The 17311-nt window shown below is 32.8% G+C and overlaps 1 protein-coding gene across 7 annotated transcripts; it reads left to right on the top strand.

Annotated features, from left to right (window-relative positions):
• The first annotated feature begins 5415 nt into the window (after positions 1-5415).
• Positions 5416-14050, top strand: LOC106707758. Of its 7 annotated transcripts, none has more exons than XM_014499178.2 (6): positions 5416-5620; positions 6381-6694; positions 10693-10746; positions 11772-11886; positions 12733-12915; positions 13527-14050. In XM_014499178.2, the coding sequence occupies exons 2-6, from the start codon at positions 6470-6472 to the stop codon at positions 13901-13903; spliced, it is 954 nt and encodes a 317-aa protein (XP_014354664.1). In that variant the 5' UTR covers positions 5416-5620; positions 6381-6469; the 3' UTR covers positions 13904-14050. The 7 variants fall into 7 exon arrangements, with proteins under 7 accessions (XP_014354664.1, XP_014354663.1, XP_014354668.1 ...); XM_014499177.2 differs by having other exon boundaries at positions 6319-6694; XM_014499182.2 differs by having other exon boundaries at positions 5418-5620; positions 6319-6685.
• The last annotated feature ends 3261 nt before the right edge of the window (positions 14051-17311 follow it).

Below are 17311 nucleotides of genomic sequence, written 5' to 3'. Positions count from 1 at the left end.
TATATATAATTTTTTAACTTTAAAAAAAACTTTTTTTTTTTGGTAATTTTTTTTTGTAATCAACTATAATAAGTGTTTAGTGTAAGAACAATTATTAATGCTTGATTTTTTTTTTAAATATTTTTTACGCACAAATGCGAAAAAAACACAATTGTACTGCTGTGTATGTATAATTTATTATTGAAGAAAAAAGAAAAATTACATTAATATCCATTAGAGAATTTGTCTAAGAAAAAACTTCGAGAAACTATGTTTTTTTTTTAATTTATAATATTAATTTTATTGAATAAAAGTTTTGTTGTCTTTTGCGCAAAAATTAAATATAATATTTGTATATTATTCCGCTGTTTGTATTTGAAAAAAAAAAGTGTTCATAAAAATAGCGGTTTTAGATGTTTAACTTGAAAATATATTTAGGGTTGTCATAATATTACCTAAAAAGTTCAACTCTTATCTAATATTACCTGAAAAGTTCAACTCTTATCTAATATTACCTAAAAAGTTCAACTCTTATCTAATATTACCTTAAAAGTTCAACTCTTATCTAATATTACCTAAAAAGTTCAACTCTTATCTAATATTACCTGAAAAGTTCAACTCTTATCTAATATGAGGTAAAAGTTTACAAGCATTAAAGGCCTATTTGGTTTTAATTGCATATGACAACCCTAAATAAAATATTGGTGTAATTTTCTCTATACATAATTTGGCACAAATTGAAGATAATAAAGGATGTATCAAACAAAAATATTGAAAAAGTTTATCATTAGTTTATATTCTGACAAATATGTAATAGTTTTTTTTTTTACAGCCCTACTTGTCATCTGTCTGTCTGTCCTTTTCTCGTAATCGACTTGAAGATTTGACGTGTAACTTTTTACAAAAACATGCCAAATATAAAATAACAAATTACATCCATAAGTTGTTTATTTTATTCGCTTTTAAAAGTGATAAATATAATGAAAAAAAAAAAAACTTGCAAATTTTACGTAAATCGAATCGCACAAGATTTACGCACATTACGACAAACGAACTAAAGACAATTGTCGTTTTAAAAATAAAACATAATTGCGCGCGAAAAAATATATCTCTTTATGGTATAAAAATGGCTGGTTTTCTTTTGAACGACTACATTTTATGAACAACTTATTTCGAGAAATTATCAATTTCGATTTTATTATATGTAGTTTTTACTACATTTTTGTACCTTTACGATAACTTAACATTCATTCATTACTGAAAAAAATTATTAAAAACACAATCTTAAATGAAATGGAAAACACATTAAAATTAAAATTGGGCTCAAAAGTTCGCGCCCAAAATTCATCCTGAAAAACAAATTAAGTCTATGGTCGTATCGAATGGGTTATGTTTGCCTTTAAATTTAAAAAAAAACCCTACACCTGCGAAAAGAGTTTTTGTTTCTTTTTTATCTATTTATAAAATTGTTTGGAAAAATATAATTATTGTTTCAGTATTCGTTTCGAATTAGGCATAAATAATTTAAGTCTGCTTTTTTGCTATCGCGTTGTTTTTTTTTTAATTTAAATTAAGCCTCTGTCTTGTATTATGTAGATGTATAATTAATGTGGAAAACATACTAAATATAAAAGCACATCGTATATTCTGGAATATGTTTACTTTGACTTGAAATTTAACAAAACTATATAACACGCTTAAAAATGATACAATTTGTCAAAAATATCTCAACTTTTCCTAATTTAAATTATCAAGTAACAATTTTGTTAACTGGTTCAGATTGAGACTCGATTTTTTATTCCTGCAAGGACTGGACTGCCTGGTTTACTTTATGCCAGTACAGTAAGACAGTAGCGGTCAAAAGCAGTGCTTACATACAACTGGGATAAATAGTAACTGGGGCAAGTAAGCCATCGCGGTCCATACTAGCATAATATAATCCAGGTACTAATTTTATGATCTTCTTTTACGGTAAGACATAAAATGCATTAAAATGAACGTTCTTGAAATTATGAGGGTAGGTTTAACATCTTTGATGACAAGGGCTGTGGTTAGAGTTGACTAACAAGTTAATTTCACGTTCAAGGTTCACATACGGTTTTTTTTTTTTCAAGTGAATAAATTACAATATTTCATGCTCAATTTACAATCGCGGAAATGTTACTTTGACAGGAAGAATTTGACCTATTCGTTGTATGTTTATCGCGTAGGCATATCAATCAATTTGCTCCCACTTTTTAATTACTGTTTACACCAAATTATAGATTTTTGTAGGTTTTTTTTTACGTAAACTTAGGGCAAATTTAAATCCAAACTGCATCTAATCTTCTATGTAAGGGATATTTCGCATTATAAACGTTTTTTTCGTCTGTCCAATGCATTAGTTTCCAAGTAGCCAAAATTATCAATTTGGAAAATCAAGACGTTATAAAAACTGTCAGCGATGACAGATATTTTGGCGGGAACTCTCATTTGACAGATTATGAAACGTATTTCGGAGTTAAGCTATGGTGTGCTAGTTCTACGCATAGTGAATAAGACTTTTTTAAAATGATAACAATTTTTTTCTACTATAACGGCTTCTTTTCCTATCGGTGTATCGATAACTCTTAGAATTATATATTATATGTATATGTACGATATTTGATGGAAAGTTTGAAGGCTCCATGTTTTTATTTCTATTCAGACCAATTTTTCTCACTTTTACATCGTGTTATTGGAATGGACTGCCATATTATAACCTTAAACTGTAATTTATATACTTAAACAGGGCTATGTGCATCCGGACTTTAGATTTTTGAAGGGCAACATTAAATAGATAGAAAAAAAAATACTTCTGGAAAAAGCGCGGGTATTCATTTTGGCAGTGCGCCTTAACGTTCGAAAAATTAATTCTGTCATCAAACTTTTTAAATGTAATGCCCTGACATCTGACAAATAAAGATAAAACGAAGGATGTGTAAATTGATTTTTATTTGCTAGTCCACGTCTTGATATGTTAAAAATAATTATTCTTAGTCGTGTAATACTAAATGTATTGTGTAAAATATTTTTTTTTTTTTAGTTATTATCAATAAATTAAATATTGTTTATTTTACTTGTATGTTTCCTTTCTCGTCCTGCTTTAAGTATGAATGTTGTTAGTATTAATATTACATACGATGATTAAATACATTTTACAATACAATAAACGAATGGATATCGTGTTTTCTTTTACTTTTTCCCTATTGACCAAATATCAAAGCTGAGCAGAAATATAAGTGAGTATTATTATTAAACCCTATAAGGGTACGTAATTACAACACTCAGGTTGAGAAAACTTGAAATAATTTGTAATAATCCTGTTAATTTATGACCAATCAATATAAAAATTCACATTTTATTGAAATTAATTGAAGGCGTTGTTGGCAAAGAGTCATGAATTCAACTACGCTCATGACGTGCAACCTTCCACTGAAATTATAAACCAACGTGCACGAAGAATCAAAATAAAATTTTTAATTATATTTTGCATTGCAATAAATACGGATAATAAGTTTTAAATCTTGGTAACACAGAAATGTGTAAAACTAACGGAAAATAATTAAGCAAATTTGAATACTAGTTTGCTCTAAAATATAAATCATGATTTCAATATTCATATATGAAATAGGAGAAAGTATTCATCTTTTACCTTTAACAGGCCGATAGAGAGCAGAATATGCTTAATCGAAATTTCTATTTTCATTAGTTTAATTTATAAATAATATTTTATGTTTTTCGTACGTGTGTGTACGGAGCCTAACACTGGCTTAGTTGTGGCAACATTTATGAGTGAACATGTCAGTCGGCGAGGCAGCGTTATTGCGAAAACTTTTGGCGCGAACTCGAGGTTTTCGCTAAGTAGCAATTCATTTAACGCGATCGGCCAATTAGGACGTTCAACCCAAATTATTTTTTAATTGTTCTAAATAGTAAAATGAAATAATGTTTGAATGTTGCTAAATACATGTACATTGGAGTAGGGAGTAACAGTTTCACGCATGCAGCATTGTCTATTGGTAGACAATAAGTTTTTGACCGAGGAAGTATACTGGCTGGAATTATCCAAGTTCAACTCACATGAACAGTGACAGAGTAACATAGCTTGGTACCCGAAGCGATGAGATGTTGCATCTTTGTAACTTAGTTGACGACAAAAAGCAAGTTATCTATTTCTATAGTTTGTTCATCATTACCGTCGTGAGTTAAAACGTAAAAAGATTGGAAATAACTGTAATAATTACTGTTAAAACCTTTGTAGTGGTTTTAAAAATTTTATAACTCGTAAAACAGGTTAATGATATGCTATCCTTAAGTCGGTCTCATGAGAAACTCTTTGCACGTAAACGAGGTTAGTGGTACAGATTTCAATGGTTGTTGTACCCGTGATCCCGTGGTCTACATCCAGGTGGCAAAGTGCACGTGAATCATTTCTTTGTTTTTGCTTGAAATCCGTTGTAATGTAAATATTAATCGACACATATAATGCTACACAAACTTTATGGCGGCTCGCCAATTTCATTTCATATAACATAGAGAGACAGTTGGAGAATTTATGTATTAAATTAATACAAGGTTTCTAGGTATTGGTAGGATGAAAAGTGTAATAGGGAGGGACTCCCGATTACCCACGCTTTCCTTCACTTGTATTGGTAGTCACCTTTGAAGGCATGCGTTTACAGCTAACCACGTTCAACAAAATTGACTTTTTGAGGCCTCAAACTTTTGTTGTTAAATTGAAATAACCGATATTACAAGACCATCTAGAAGTGGATAAAGTTTGAATCTTGTGATAAGTGTATCGTGCGCGGCGTTTGCTGTTTGGCGGGGGGGAGGGTAGAGGGTTACGGATTTAGACTCTGGCACTGATGCCGCGCAGCTGTGGTGGCCATACTTCCAGCCACATTGAGTCAGACAGCTGCAACGCTTAGTTTATTTTTTATCATTAAAGGAATGTATTTGAACTTACTATTATGCGAAAATTTACACTATTTTCCTATTTTTCTCTAAAATATGTTTGTGATAACAATATTTTTTGGATGAATGGAACAGCTTTGGAAACGTCTATTTTCCAACGTTTTTTTTTTTTATGAATTGAATGGTATATTTGAATCTAACTCTCCGTATAACTTACTAATAGCACAAAACGCCTACTAATTAATTAAGATTTTCATTGAAAAAAAAAATAGAAGAATCTATCACAAGCAGATATTCTGTTGCCATTACCTGAGATTTTCTGCCGCTGTCATAACTAGATGTCTTCTTTCTTTATGGCGATTCATGAAGAAGATCAACGTCCTGCAGTGGATGACTGTTAGCCGATTAAAAAAGCTGGAATAATCAAAGATAAATAATTACTATTGTAGATAAGAAAATTGTGAAAATCACGAACACCCTATACGGTGAGAAGCTCTGCCGCATTATGCAACGATTGAAAACTTATTTTCGTTAGTCTGTAGTCAACACGCGTCGAAGTATCACGTCTGGTATAAATCGAACGGCTTTTATTGCGATGTTTTTCGTGTATTGTGCAAAATAATATTTTACAGTGACAACATTAAGCGAACGTGAAGTGTGTTTTTCGACTTTTGTTTTGGCGGCAATCGTTTTTTTTTGACAGGTTCTTTATGCTTTCAACTGCCAGTGCCTATAAAGTACATTTTTTAAGGCACTGGAATACATATTTATGGAATATATAAATAACGGTAAAATAAAATAAGTAAAGTCATTGAATTATTTAAAAGTAATTTTAATTATTAATAGATTCAATAAAAAAAAAACTTAAAATGAAATTTTCTCCCTAATCAGGTACTATCTATATTTAAAATATGCTTTCAGGAAATAATAGATAAAATGTTTTTTTTATATTTCCCTGTAATAATGTAACAATGCCAAGAATTGTCTGCTTGTGTGGCAGTACTATTTGCCAAAAATTTTAACGGCTTCGAGATACGATAAAATCCACACACTTTACCCTTGATTTTGTTTTTCAATTTTAACAAAAAACTTTAGTATTCAACGTTATTATTCGTTAACTGCTTGTTTAAAATCTGTTAACTTTGTAAATGCCCTAAATACGCTTTTAAATCCCCTTGAACACAAACATTCTGGAATTGTACGTACGCTCATAAAATTGTTCCAACGGCCAAATCTCGTAAACATGCTAGGAATAGGAATAGTATAGAACAGTGTTGCCATATTGACGAGAATATTTTCCCTAAAACTCCCACTTATTAATGATTAGCTATTCATCGATTTCTTCATACCATGAAACATAAAGCGTAACTCCCACTAGCATTAGTCAGATATTCTTTTTAGATCCAAAACCTTGATGAACGCGAGCCAAATTATTATTTACCATTGAAATATTTAACTTGCAGTGTTATAGAGTACATCAAATAATACGAATAGACAAATCGAATACAAAAAGTGATATAATAGTGTCTAAAATAACAACAAGGCATCAAAGATGATGACAATTAGCGAAAGTCAATATTCCTCGAACAAAATGTCGAGTATTCACAAGATAAATGATCGTGTGGTACATAAGGATAGTTTCGACGATGTCAAGAGTTCTTCCAGTGTTAATAGCACGTTAGTCACAAAGCGTGGCTTCAAGCCTTCGGATATGTATGATCCACAGAAGAAAGAATTCCTCACAAACCTCAGTTATAAGTTGTTCCCTGTAAGTTGGGTAAGTCGACTGCTTTAGTAGTAAGGCCAAGCTTCTAACAGTGCGGCGTGCTGCAAGGTGCTGTATTGGGGTCTCTTTTATCGAATATATTTATATATTATATTTCTTTATGATTTATTATTGTATATTGAATATTTAATTAATTGTAGTTACTTAATAAATATATTTTTATGGTATAAACTAGAATTAGTATATTATTTTGCTTTTAACCACAATTTATACTATAAAAATTAGCCTAATTAGTAGTGAAGTAATAAAGTAGCCTTAACGTAGTTGCAAGGAACTCGAATCGACCTGAGAAAATATCGTTCAATAACAAAATTGGACAGTAAATAAGTAGGCCTTTTTCAAACAGTTTAAATCCGACTTCTTTTCAGGCATCTCAAGAAGAATTTACATAAAATTCAGTAAAAATGCTGATGAGAATTTTACTGAAACTCTATAAGATTTCTAGTAGGGGAAGAAAACTAGAATATCATACATTCATCAGACGGTGCAGAAAAACTGCATCTAGTAAAAAATTTAACTAACCTTATTAATTAACCTTATTGCTTAATAATTCTATTTCCTACGAATAAATTCTTCATTTCCAAGAACATGAATTACAAATTGCATTTCAAAAGGCGTCACGAAACAGTAAAGGATGAGTGTATTATATGAACCAGTCCAATGACGTAGCTACAAGGTCTCAGTACATACTAGGTTTTGTTTCGCAAACACGTTTCAGACTACATTATAATACTTATGCTTATCAGAAGTACAGTACTTGTGAATCACATTATAAGCAAGTTCTCTTATCAGCTATTGTGTTAATATAATTAAAAAACTGCGTAAGCGCAGCTAAAGTACGCTAGTCGCGTTAATCAGCAATATAAATAGACTAGATTTTTCAAGAATGTTTACCGATTTCTTGAACTGTTATATCAATTGTAAGAGATTCGACTACTACAACACATATGCAAAAACATATTGTATATCTCTTTTTTTTCAAAAATAATGATACGGATGACATTTAATACATCCTAATAATATTTATTAGATAAATTCACGGTAATAAAAATATAATACAATAAATCAGCGTCTAAGAAGAAAAGACAAAGTTGGAGAGAATGAAAGAAAACTTTCGATTAAGGACACAATAGTAAAGAATGTAATTAGAAATATTTAGACTAAAATTTTACTATGGCATGTCATGATCGTGGTAGTTAAAACCAGTGTCAATGCACTCCTGTAACCTTGACCAGATGGTCACTTCATCTTATAGAACCAGACTTCTGACTACGACTGAAGTACTAATACCAACTGACTATTGTCAATTTTAAATAGTATTAAATAAAAAGAGTATTTTTTTCAAAGGAAAGTTTTAAATCTTGAACTTTAGTATTCAGAGTAATGTACCACAAAACTGATAAGAATTCAGTATGAGTTGTTTCAAATAATCTTGTTGTGAAGCTTCGAGGAGGCTTTTGGCTCGACTCCATTTGAATTGTTATTTGAAATTGCGTCTCATAGTTATTATAACTTTGTGACCAATGTTTGGCAAACTTTGTACTGTAAACATTTGCTGGTTATGTTACGTTTGACAATGTTAGCTGATGATAATTTCTTTTGTAGGAATTTTAGTTTGAAATTCCTTGCTTTGTTACCACACAAAACAGACCTGCGTAGTGTGATATTCGAAAATATCATTGTATCATTATTTAGCCTTTAAAAAACAAAAAAACAAACTCATTATCTTAAAGTACACAAAATAATGAGTTTTTCACATAAAAATTAAACGTCATCCGGAGTTTCGGCGCCGTTGTTAATTACATCAAAAAAATCTACAGTTTTAAAACCAATATAAAACCGTGTCCGGATATTAGCGTGTCGCTGGAGCAGGCATATTTCTGACACAAGCAGTGGACAGCTTAGCCTATATATTGTTGACGAGTCTAATTATAATGACGTGGACTTTCAACTGACGCGCATGGAGAATGGAAATGAGCACAGCGTTGAGCAATCAGGGAAGACTGTGTTTCGTTTGAGTTAAATGATTCTAGAAAAGAAATCATCTTGATGTATTAATGCGCCCTGAAACTGCTCGTACTAAAACCAGTAAAACAGCGGAAGTGAAGAACAATAAACCTATTTGAGTAAAATACTGATCTAAAACCAACTAGCTCTTTAAGTAATCTATAGGTTTGATATTTGGAAGAGTTAAAAAATAAATTCAATATGTGCCAGTAATAAATTCAGGAATATTTTTTGCTGCCGCCATCTTGCATAAAAAGAGAGCGTTTATTTAAGACCGGGAACGACCTAGGAACACTCAAGTGTTCCCGAACAGTCAAAGACGGACATTGACCCTGCAGTTTGCTTTTTAGCGTCGGCTTTTTGAAACTCAAAGTTTTCTAAACATTAGAGTTTCATACGGCGGAGGAAAAAGTCTTGATGCAACTTTTTCATATCTGCGAATAGATTCAAACCAATGTGTGATATAAACCAACACGCACTGCGTCGTGAACGACTAACAACTAGTCTCTCCTAACTTAGGGTAGGCTCGAGACCTCGGTTGGGACCTGAGCTAACGATGATTATAAATTATCAATGGATTGGATTGGATAAGAACTAGGATTCGACATTGGCCGTAATGGTAGTTGTTGTATTGTGATTCACCTCCCCAAAGTTTACCCCATTCTTCATACTCTCACTTCTTTCGACTGTATTATAGTATAATCGTATTTTGAAATTAACATCGATCATTACTTCAAAAGATGTAAAGTGTTGCAGCCAAATCGTAAACGATTTATGACGCACGAAAACGGAAATAGCTTGAGCGCCGCAAACACTAGTCTGTTCTACCAATAAGTTAGTTTATAATTATTTTCTGTTTTCATAGATTTCGGATGTCACAGTGACGTCAGAGTGAAGTATTGGACAAACTTTATGCAATTGTTTTGACAAGAAATGGGAAAATGTCATAATATCGGCAACACCATAAATGTATAACGGTATTATGTTGGCACAACTGAACACTTTTAAAGTAGGCAATTGTTTCTTTAAAATATAGTTGTTTTAACTTAATAATTCATATGCAAGCGATTCGAAGAAATAACAAATAGCAAAGACAAAAATAAAAATGTTTATGCCAGCGCAACATCAAAGTTTTTAGAGTAAAGATTTTTTTTAATCTGGTGCGTTTCTTAGACGGATTGGCCTCAATACTCAAAATATAAAATAAATTTGTGTTGAACATCGCAAATTGGCATGGCGGTCTGGCGATGTTCATGCCAGAACTTGGCAGATCGCCAAAACTACTTACCAATTCATCATAATCAGAATGTCCCAAGTACATGACTAATTAATCAATAATACGCTCAAACAATATAGCATAAGATCTATTATCACTTGAACTGATTGTCAGAATGTAATGTTTCTGCCATTTAATAAATAAATTTGGATGGATTAGGTAGAATTAAATTAAGAATAATCGTATAATGGCTGAATCGATTGTATGTTGAAGATTATTGGTAGCAGCTCAGGAGCCAAAATAATTGTCGTTAGGTACGTCAGAAAAATTACCACCACTTGGTTAAAGGCTAATAATTATATAGGTAAACAGTTGATAATGAAAACAAAAGATTTTTACAAACCTAAATCTCGTTTTAAATATGTAAAACAAAATAGTAACATAAATATGATATTTGTTATCAATTATGTTTAATTACCAGTTGTTTCAATAACACTTCAAAAACATGAACAATCTAAACTTCATTTAAAATATAAGTTACGGAAGTAACAATTTCCCTATTGGTTGAATGTCTAAATGTTTAAAGGGAATAATGGTAGAAATTAAAACAAAAATTTTGTAACCTTTTTTTCTCGGTCGATTCGATTTCGTTGATGTAGTTAGTTGTAGTTTTGCTTCAGCATGACAATTTAGAAACAGTGTTGCAAGGAAAAAATAATTTTCAATATAACCCTAAATAATTTTTAAATATGTTAACACCACACAGAACGACGCAGAGGTTCGAGAACTTCCCGATACAGTACCGCTGGACGTAAAATCAGTAAGATTTTCCTTGTAAATGAATCATGGACTCAGTAGCGCCATCTGTAAATACGATTGATTCGAAAGTGATAAAGATGTCATTGTTTTTCTTATAATTTGTCTATGAATTCATTTTGAAAAAGAAACGATAAATTCAAACGTGTTATTTACATTTTGTAACTAATAATAAAATCGTATACTTTAAAAATTTTTTCGAGCTTTAAATTGTTTGGAAAACAGTTTTATTCTATCTTTTCTTTTAAAATATTTAGTTTTTAATTTACATTTTTTTCTTGTATTTATAAAAAGATTACCAGAGTCGTAAATTTTTATGTAAATATTTCATTATAATTATATTAATATAAAATTAAATTTGTAGCTTGTATTAATATTGAGATTTATTTGCATGTGCATGTTGTTTAAATATTTTTAATAATAATCATTAATCCTAAATACCAACAATTTAGTTTTTTTTTAATAAAACTAATATCAAGAAAACCTTTTTTTATAACATAAGGTAACAAAAGAGTAAGCGGCCATTGAAATTCGTCAAAATAGTGAAGTGTCCGCTGACCATAGACATCCGCATTTGCATATGCTTTACCTACCTTTAATCAACAGAGGAAGGGATTCACAGAAAGAAGATATGTCTTCTACCTATTCGTATCTTTTCCTTTAACGAAAACAGTAAACAATTGTGTAAAAAATTCTGAAATACCTAGCATCTACAGTAGTTATGTTTTTAGCATTAGATTTGCAATCTTCGTAAAATCATAACATCCCTATAGATAGGGAGATTTACCACAATTGCAACCCTAAAACACTACTCGTGCATATAACATGTAGGTTCAGTTCGAAGGCGTCATAAAAAGTTTCTACTGTTTACAAAATATAATCTGTGTTGATTTTACAAGGGCTTTTACTGAGAAGAATATAGGTAGTTGATTTATTGTGCATTTGTATATAATTGTTGACTCATTATCTATATAGGCTAGCCTTTGTTAGAAGTTTTTCCATTCTTTTTATTTTTATTGCAACTTACAGGAGGACTTGGAGAATAAGCCTGTAATTGTGGACGGCAAAGAGGTCGACCTGAACAAGATCTTCACCCCTGCGCCTGATGCTGAAGAGCATCTCATCAAGAAAGATCGCAAATTCGGTATTACTTTTGTATTTAAATTAGACATTACTGGCTACTATCTGTATTTTTACCTCAATGATAGTAACTGGTAGCACAATGAATATTAATACAAGTGTTTTTTGCCTTTATTATATCGCACAGTTGATGGCTGTTTTAGCTTTAAAATAGCAACACCTGCAAACTGGATGTAACGCACTGATTAATACAGATATAGTCAAACAAGGATATCTGAACCAGTGAGAAGGGCGCTGCTATCACAGTTGGTTCTGTCAGAATAACATTAACAGTGGTAGATCCCGCAACAACAATATTTGTTGGGTGCACGAATTTGTCAGGTCGAACGGTGCAATACCACGACCACACAGAAGACAGGCGTGAAGTGGAAGCAATTCCGCGTTTCGTCTGATGAGTGTGGTACCGGAGGCTTAATTTTAGTCCTCTTTCCCTTCCCACCCTTTTCTTATTAGAAAAGGATGGGTAGCGGAAGTGGATTTGGCGGAAGAGGGGACGCATAGGAAGGAGAAATATCCTCTTTCTGTGCGTCCCCTTCTCCGTTGATTAAAGGTAGGCAACGCATCTGCATTTGCGGATGTCTATGGGCAACGGTCGCCTCGCTATTGAGGTGAATCCAAGTGGCCGTTTGCTCGTTTGCCGACATAATAGCTGCAATAAAAAGAGAATCTTCTGACTTTTTTGACGTTACCAGGGGGGCGCTATTGAGCTGTCATATTTTAGTTTGACTCATGGGCACCGGTTTGGCCTTTTCGTTATTATATTAATAACCATAGATGTCAGTGCTTTCCTATAATTAAATATCAAATTGTCTCGCCACAGATGATATAATCCAAATTTTTATAATTTCAGAGAAGACATTCGCATCGTCAGCATTCTATGTGCCGGGCGTACACCCAACAGTACAACAGCAGATGGAACTTGCGCGAGCTATCTCTCGTTCATTGAGTGACGCCAGCAACCACAGCAGTCGCGGTCAGAGCATGTACGTCAACCGCAAGAAGCGCTCCGTCAAGTGGGTGCACGAGGGACGAGGTAAGAACCGTTGTGACATAATCGAGACATATTGGAGCCCGCCACACAATATTTTTGGTTTATTACAAGTGCCTATTTCAATAAAAGCAAGAATAAAAAAAAATGCTATACAGTAGAGCCTCGATAATCCGTACTCAGGCTAATCCGAACGTCGCTATAATCCGAACTGCATACCCCACCCCACTTCCTCGCCTTCGCCTCGCTGCTATGTTGTTTATTAATTAGTCTGCAGTTACGACTGCCACGTTGCGCGTCTATTCCACGTTTTTCTGCTCTGTACTCGTGCGCGGCGTGTTTTTTGAGGTTTAATAATTATTATGTAAATGTACGGTAAGCAACGAGCCGGGCTTTTTATTTGTATTACGACTGTAGTCCTTACGCTGCTTGTAATAAGAGCGTTCCCAAGGTCAATATGTAAAGCCCAGCTCGTTGCTTACTGTACCTCTTAAACTATGTATATAATTAAACACTATTTTAAGAATAAAAATGTTTTTTTTTCTCCTTACATACTATAATCCGAACGCTTCGTGAGTCCGAACAGGGGTTAGTTTTTGCTAGTTCGGATTATCAAGGCTCTACTGTACATAGAATTTTTTATTTTAAATTTTCAGGTCGCAACACATCAAACATGAATTCGACACCAACACCGGTCGCTAATCACGACACTCCATATCGTCCACCATCGAGCTTACGCAACCAGAAAACTTACCCGAAATCAGCGCTCAAACACACATCGAACTTGCCCAAGATGGAACCGTTCCCAGTATCTCCGCCGACAATAACGTTACAGAATATCGAAGTGCCTGTACCTTTGGCACCAACTAAATTGAACGATGTCTATGCTTCACCCAAAAGCCCGCGCTTACCGCTTGTCTGTGGTCCAAATTTCAACGTCGCGCCACGCGGCTGGGGCGAGATGCAAGATTATTACCGCCCCGTATCGCTAGATGGCGTTGGAAAAATATCGGCAGGCTACACAGATTATTAATTTTACATAAAAACTCTTTTTTTATTATTCTTACTTAGAGTTAATCAAAAGTGCCTTAAGACGTTAAGTACACCAAAGGGAAAAGTATATCATTATTTTTTTTATCGACGAGTATACGATGGACGAGAAAAAACTTAAAATTCCGGTAAAAAGTTCCAATGAAAAATTCATTAACGTTTATTGAAATTAAAAGAATATTAAACTGCTTCCATCATGGTTTATTTGTTAAGTTTCTTTTTATTTAACAAAGTTTTGGTAAACAGATCTCTATTGTGAAGAGAGACAATGTTTTAGATGTCTTTTCGAAATTAATTAACTTTATCAAAGAACATTCTAATATTAAAAACGATTTTATTATTTCTTTCCTTCCATAATCATAAAGATTTTTTTAAATTTTGATCTATTTTTTTTATATTAAAATTAAGTTTCGTCTAGACGATGTCAAAGAAAAAAAAAACGAAATTTGTGGATTAGATTTACGTTCGCCTTTGCCTAAGAATGCATTTGGTTTATATATAAAAATTAATATTCAACACTATGCCCAACTCTTTTCCGTTATATTGTTAAAATATAATTTTGTTAGTCTTAAAACTAGTCAAGTTTATTATATTTGTGATTAATTTTATTATCCATTGTTATTTATTAACTGTTTACCGTTGTCTTAAACTAACAAGAATTATCTATATAATTATAGCTTGACTAGAAATAAAAAACTCACCAAATTGTGAAAAAATACGCAACTAATTTCTTCATGTACTTATATTAGGTGATGTGATGAAGGTGACAGTTGAGATTGCCCATGACAGGTTTTCTATTTTCCTAGTCAGGCTATAATTATTATTTTATTAATAAGCAAGTACATTTTGATTTATTTTTTAATGTAGATTTAAATCGAGGTTCGCAATGTATTTTTCAATGTTGCCATAATGTATTTATTTTGTCGGAGTTACAATAAAGTATGAAAATTGTTCATTGTCTTATTTATGTCCCGAATGATGACCGCTGTCCATAGACATCTGCAATGAGACAACTATTATTTTAAATAGATAGAGCGGGAACTTCGTAATTAATTTTGAGTGAATATTGTTGTAAATTGAAAGAACAATTTGTAAAAATGATATAAAACTTTTTATCCTTTGTTAAGGAAATTGCGAGAACGGATGAAAGTGAAATTTGACACTGTTAATGTGGCAAAAAAGTGCATAAAAAGCTATTTTATTTATTTCTTTATTATGAGTTATAGTCGTATAGGTTCGTTGTTAATACACATTATGTATATTACGATACATATAGAAATTGTAGTCATATTGTTTGCATGTTGCAACACAAGCGATGCCACACGACTCCGTCTGGGAGGAGGGTTATCCTTGGCTAGCGTAGTGGTTAGATTAAGTCAAATAAGGTCTGAAGATAATGGATTGTTTAACTCTAAAGATAAACGCCTGAAGAGTGCAAATCTGTGAGTTCGAAGGTTACACATTCGAGACAGAAGTTGCTTATTTTCTGACCAAAAAAATATAAAAAATAGACCTAGTTATAATAATAGAAATCAAATGAAAGCATCGTAAAAAAACTATTAAGACAATTCTTAATGAATGGCTAGCTATCAAGATTGCCAATTGATAAATAAATAAAGTTGAGTTGATGCCAGGACAACCTTTAATCCTAATCAACCATTTGAATTTATCTACGTCTATTGTAAATGTCTGAACATTCCATTAACCTGAACGTACACAGATTTTCTTTGTCAAATGAATACACATTAGTACACTGTGATATCATGACTAAGGGTCTTTTGTTAAGGACAGAGTGTAGTCTATATTTTATTATATATTAAATATATTGACATACCAATCGTTGATTTTATAGTGCAACAAGATTATCAGAGCAGGTAAGAGGGGCGCTGCTGTCGCGGATAGTTCCGTCACAATGTATAATTATAATCATCGTATTCCTTGAATCCAATATTACCTACTACCCTCAAGTGATCATCTGCAGTACGAAAAGTACATTGTGACACTTTTTTGACATTGGCATTGGGGCTAGGGAGCTATCTTAACTTAGTTTAACCTACCCACCGGGTCAGATAAGTTTTTCGGTCTATAAAATGTAAAAATGTATTAATACAATGTCTTCTCTTATATTTTGTATTTATCTAATCTAAATGCAGGAAATTTGATAATATCCAGGAAGTTAGAAGTTTAATTGAAAAGAGATAATTAGTTTCGTTGCAAAAGTTTGTGCGTAAGAGCCCAGCCCCGCAAGCCAGCGACCGGTTCTCCTACTTATAGCATAATGGAGATCCGTAAACATAGTGTAAAAACATTACAAAATACAACTACAAAATGTACAGTGGCTCACCCTTAAGTTTTTCAATTGAATATAATCTTATAATATCTCTTTCACATGAATTAGTTGTTTTTCAAATTATATAAGTTACGATTAGGGTTGACAGGTCGCCAAACCTAATAGCCGGACAGACCAGCCAGTTTGGCCGGACATTTGGGTAGAAAGGTCGGACACGACCGTCGGTCGAAAGTCGTCGCCGGCGCTCGACCACTCTCGTTTGCGAAATGTAAAAATCCTAACAAAAGCCGGACAACCCGGACACCGTTTATTTTGGCCGGACACGCAATCAAAAGGCATACCTATGTCCGGCTTTATCCGGACACCTTGCAACGCTAGATACGATATAAAGACTGCCGATACTTGATAACTATAAAATGAAAAATTAGAAAACAACGACGTGATTTGAATTATATTGAATAAATTAGTATATCCACAGCGTCCGTGTTTTGACTGACGCCATTTTTTTTTATTCACAAATATATCAGCAACATAATTGTATACATTCTTCTAACATTCTATTAACTTTATCAATAACTTTGATCTTTCGAACTAGGGATTTGGTCATTTGGATCATTAACTAATCTAGGAACGGCAAAAACACTCACGTAAATATGTCCGGTGTCGGCACTGAGAGTAAGCGACGGGCCGCGTCCGCGAAATAATACCAGTCCCACTCACCCTGATGAAGGGCCCCCGATGGGCTCGAAACTAGTCGGTGCCACTAGTGGTGGACACTGGACAAATTTACGTGAGTGTTTTAGCCGTTCCTATATTAGTTAGGGATTTGGTGTATAAATTTAAGATTGAAAAGTCCTGCTGTATATAAAATACCTTAAGTCTTGCCTTCGAGGGAGCATTGCGAATTACCTACGTGTAATTAAAAACTAGTGAGATTAGAAGTGGTATAATAAAAAAATGTAATACGGAACCCATGTATGAAAAACTGTTCGAGCATTTGTTGCGATTTTTTTAATAAGTTTATAGCGGTCCCTACTCTATAGTAAGCTCCGAGCTCTTTGGATCTGAGCAGTTCTTCCACAGAACCTGTGGTGTTTAGTC

The sequence above is a fragment of the Papilio machaon genome, chromosome 23 (assembly GCF_912999745.1).
Source record: "Papilio machaon chromosome 23, ilPapMach1.1, whole genome shotgun sequence".
NCBI classification, from domain to species: Eukaryota; Metazoa; Arthropoda; class Insecta; order Lepidoptera; family Papilionidae; genus Papilio; species Papilio machaon.
This window is presented reverse-complemented; position numbering and strand designations above follow the sequence as displayed.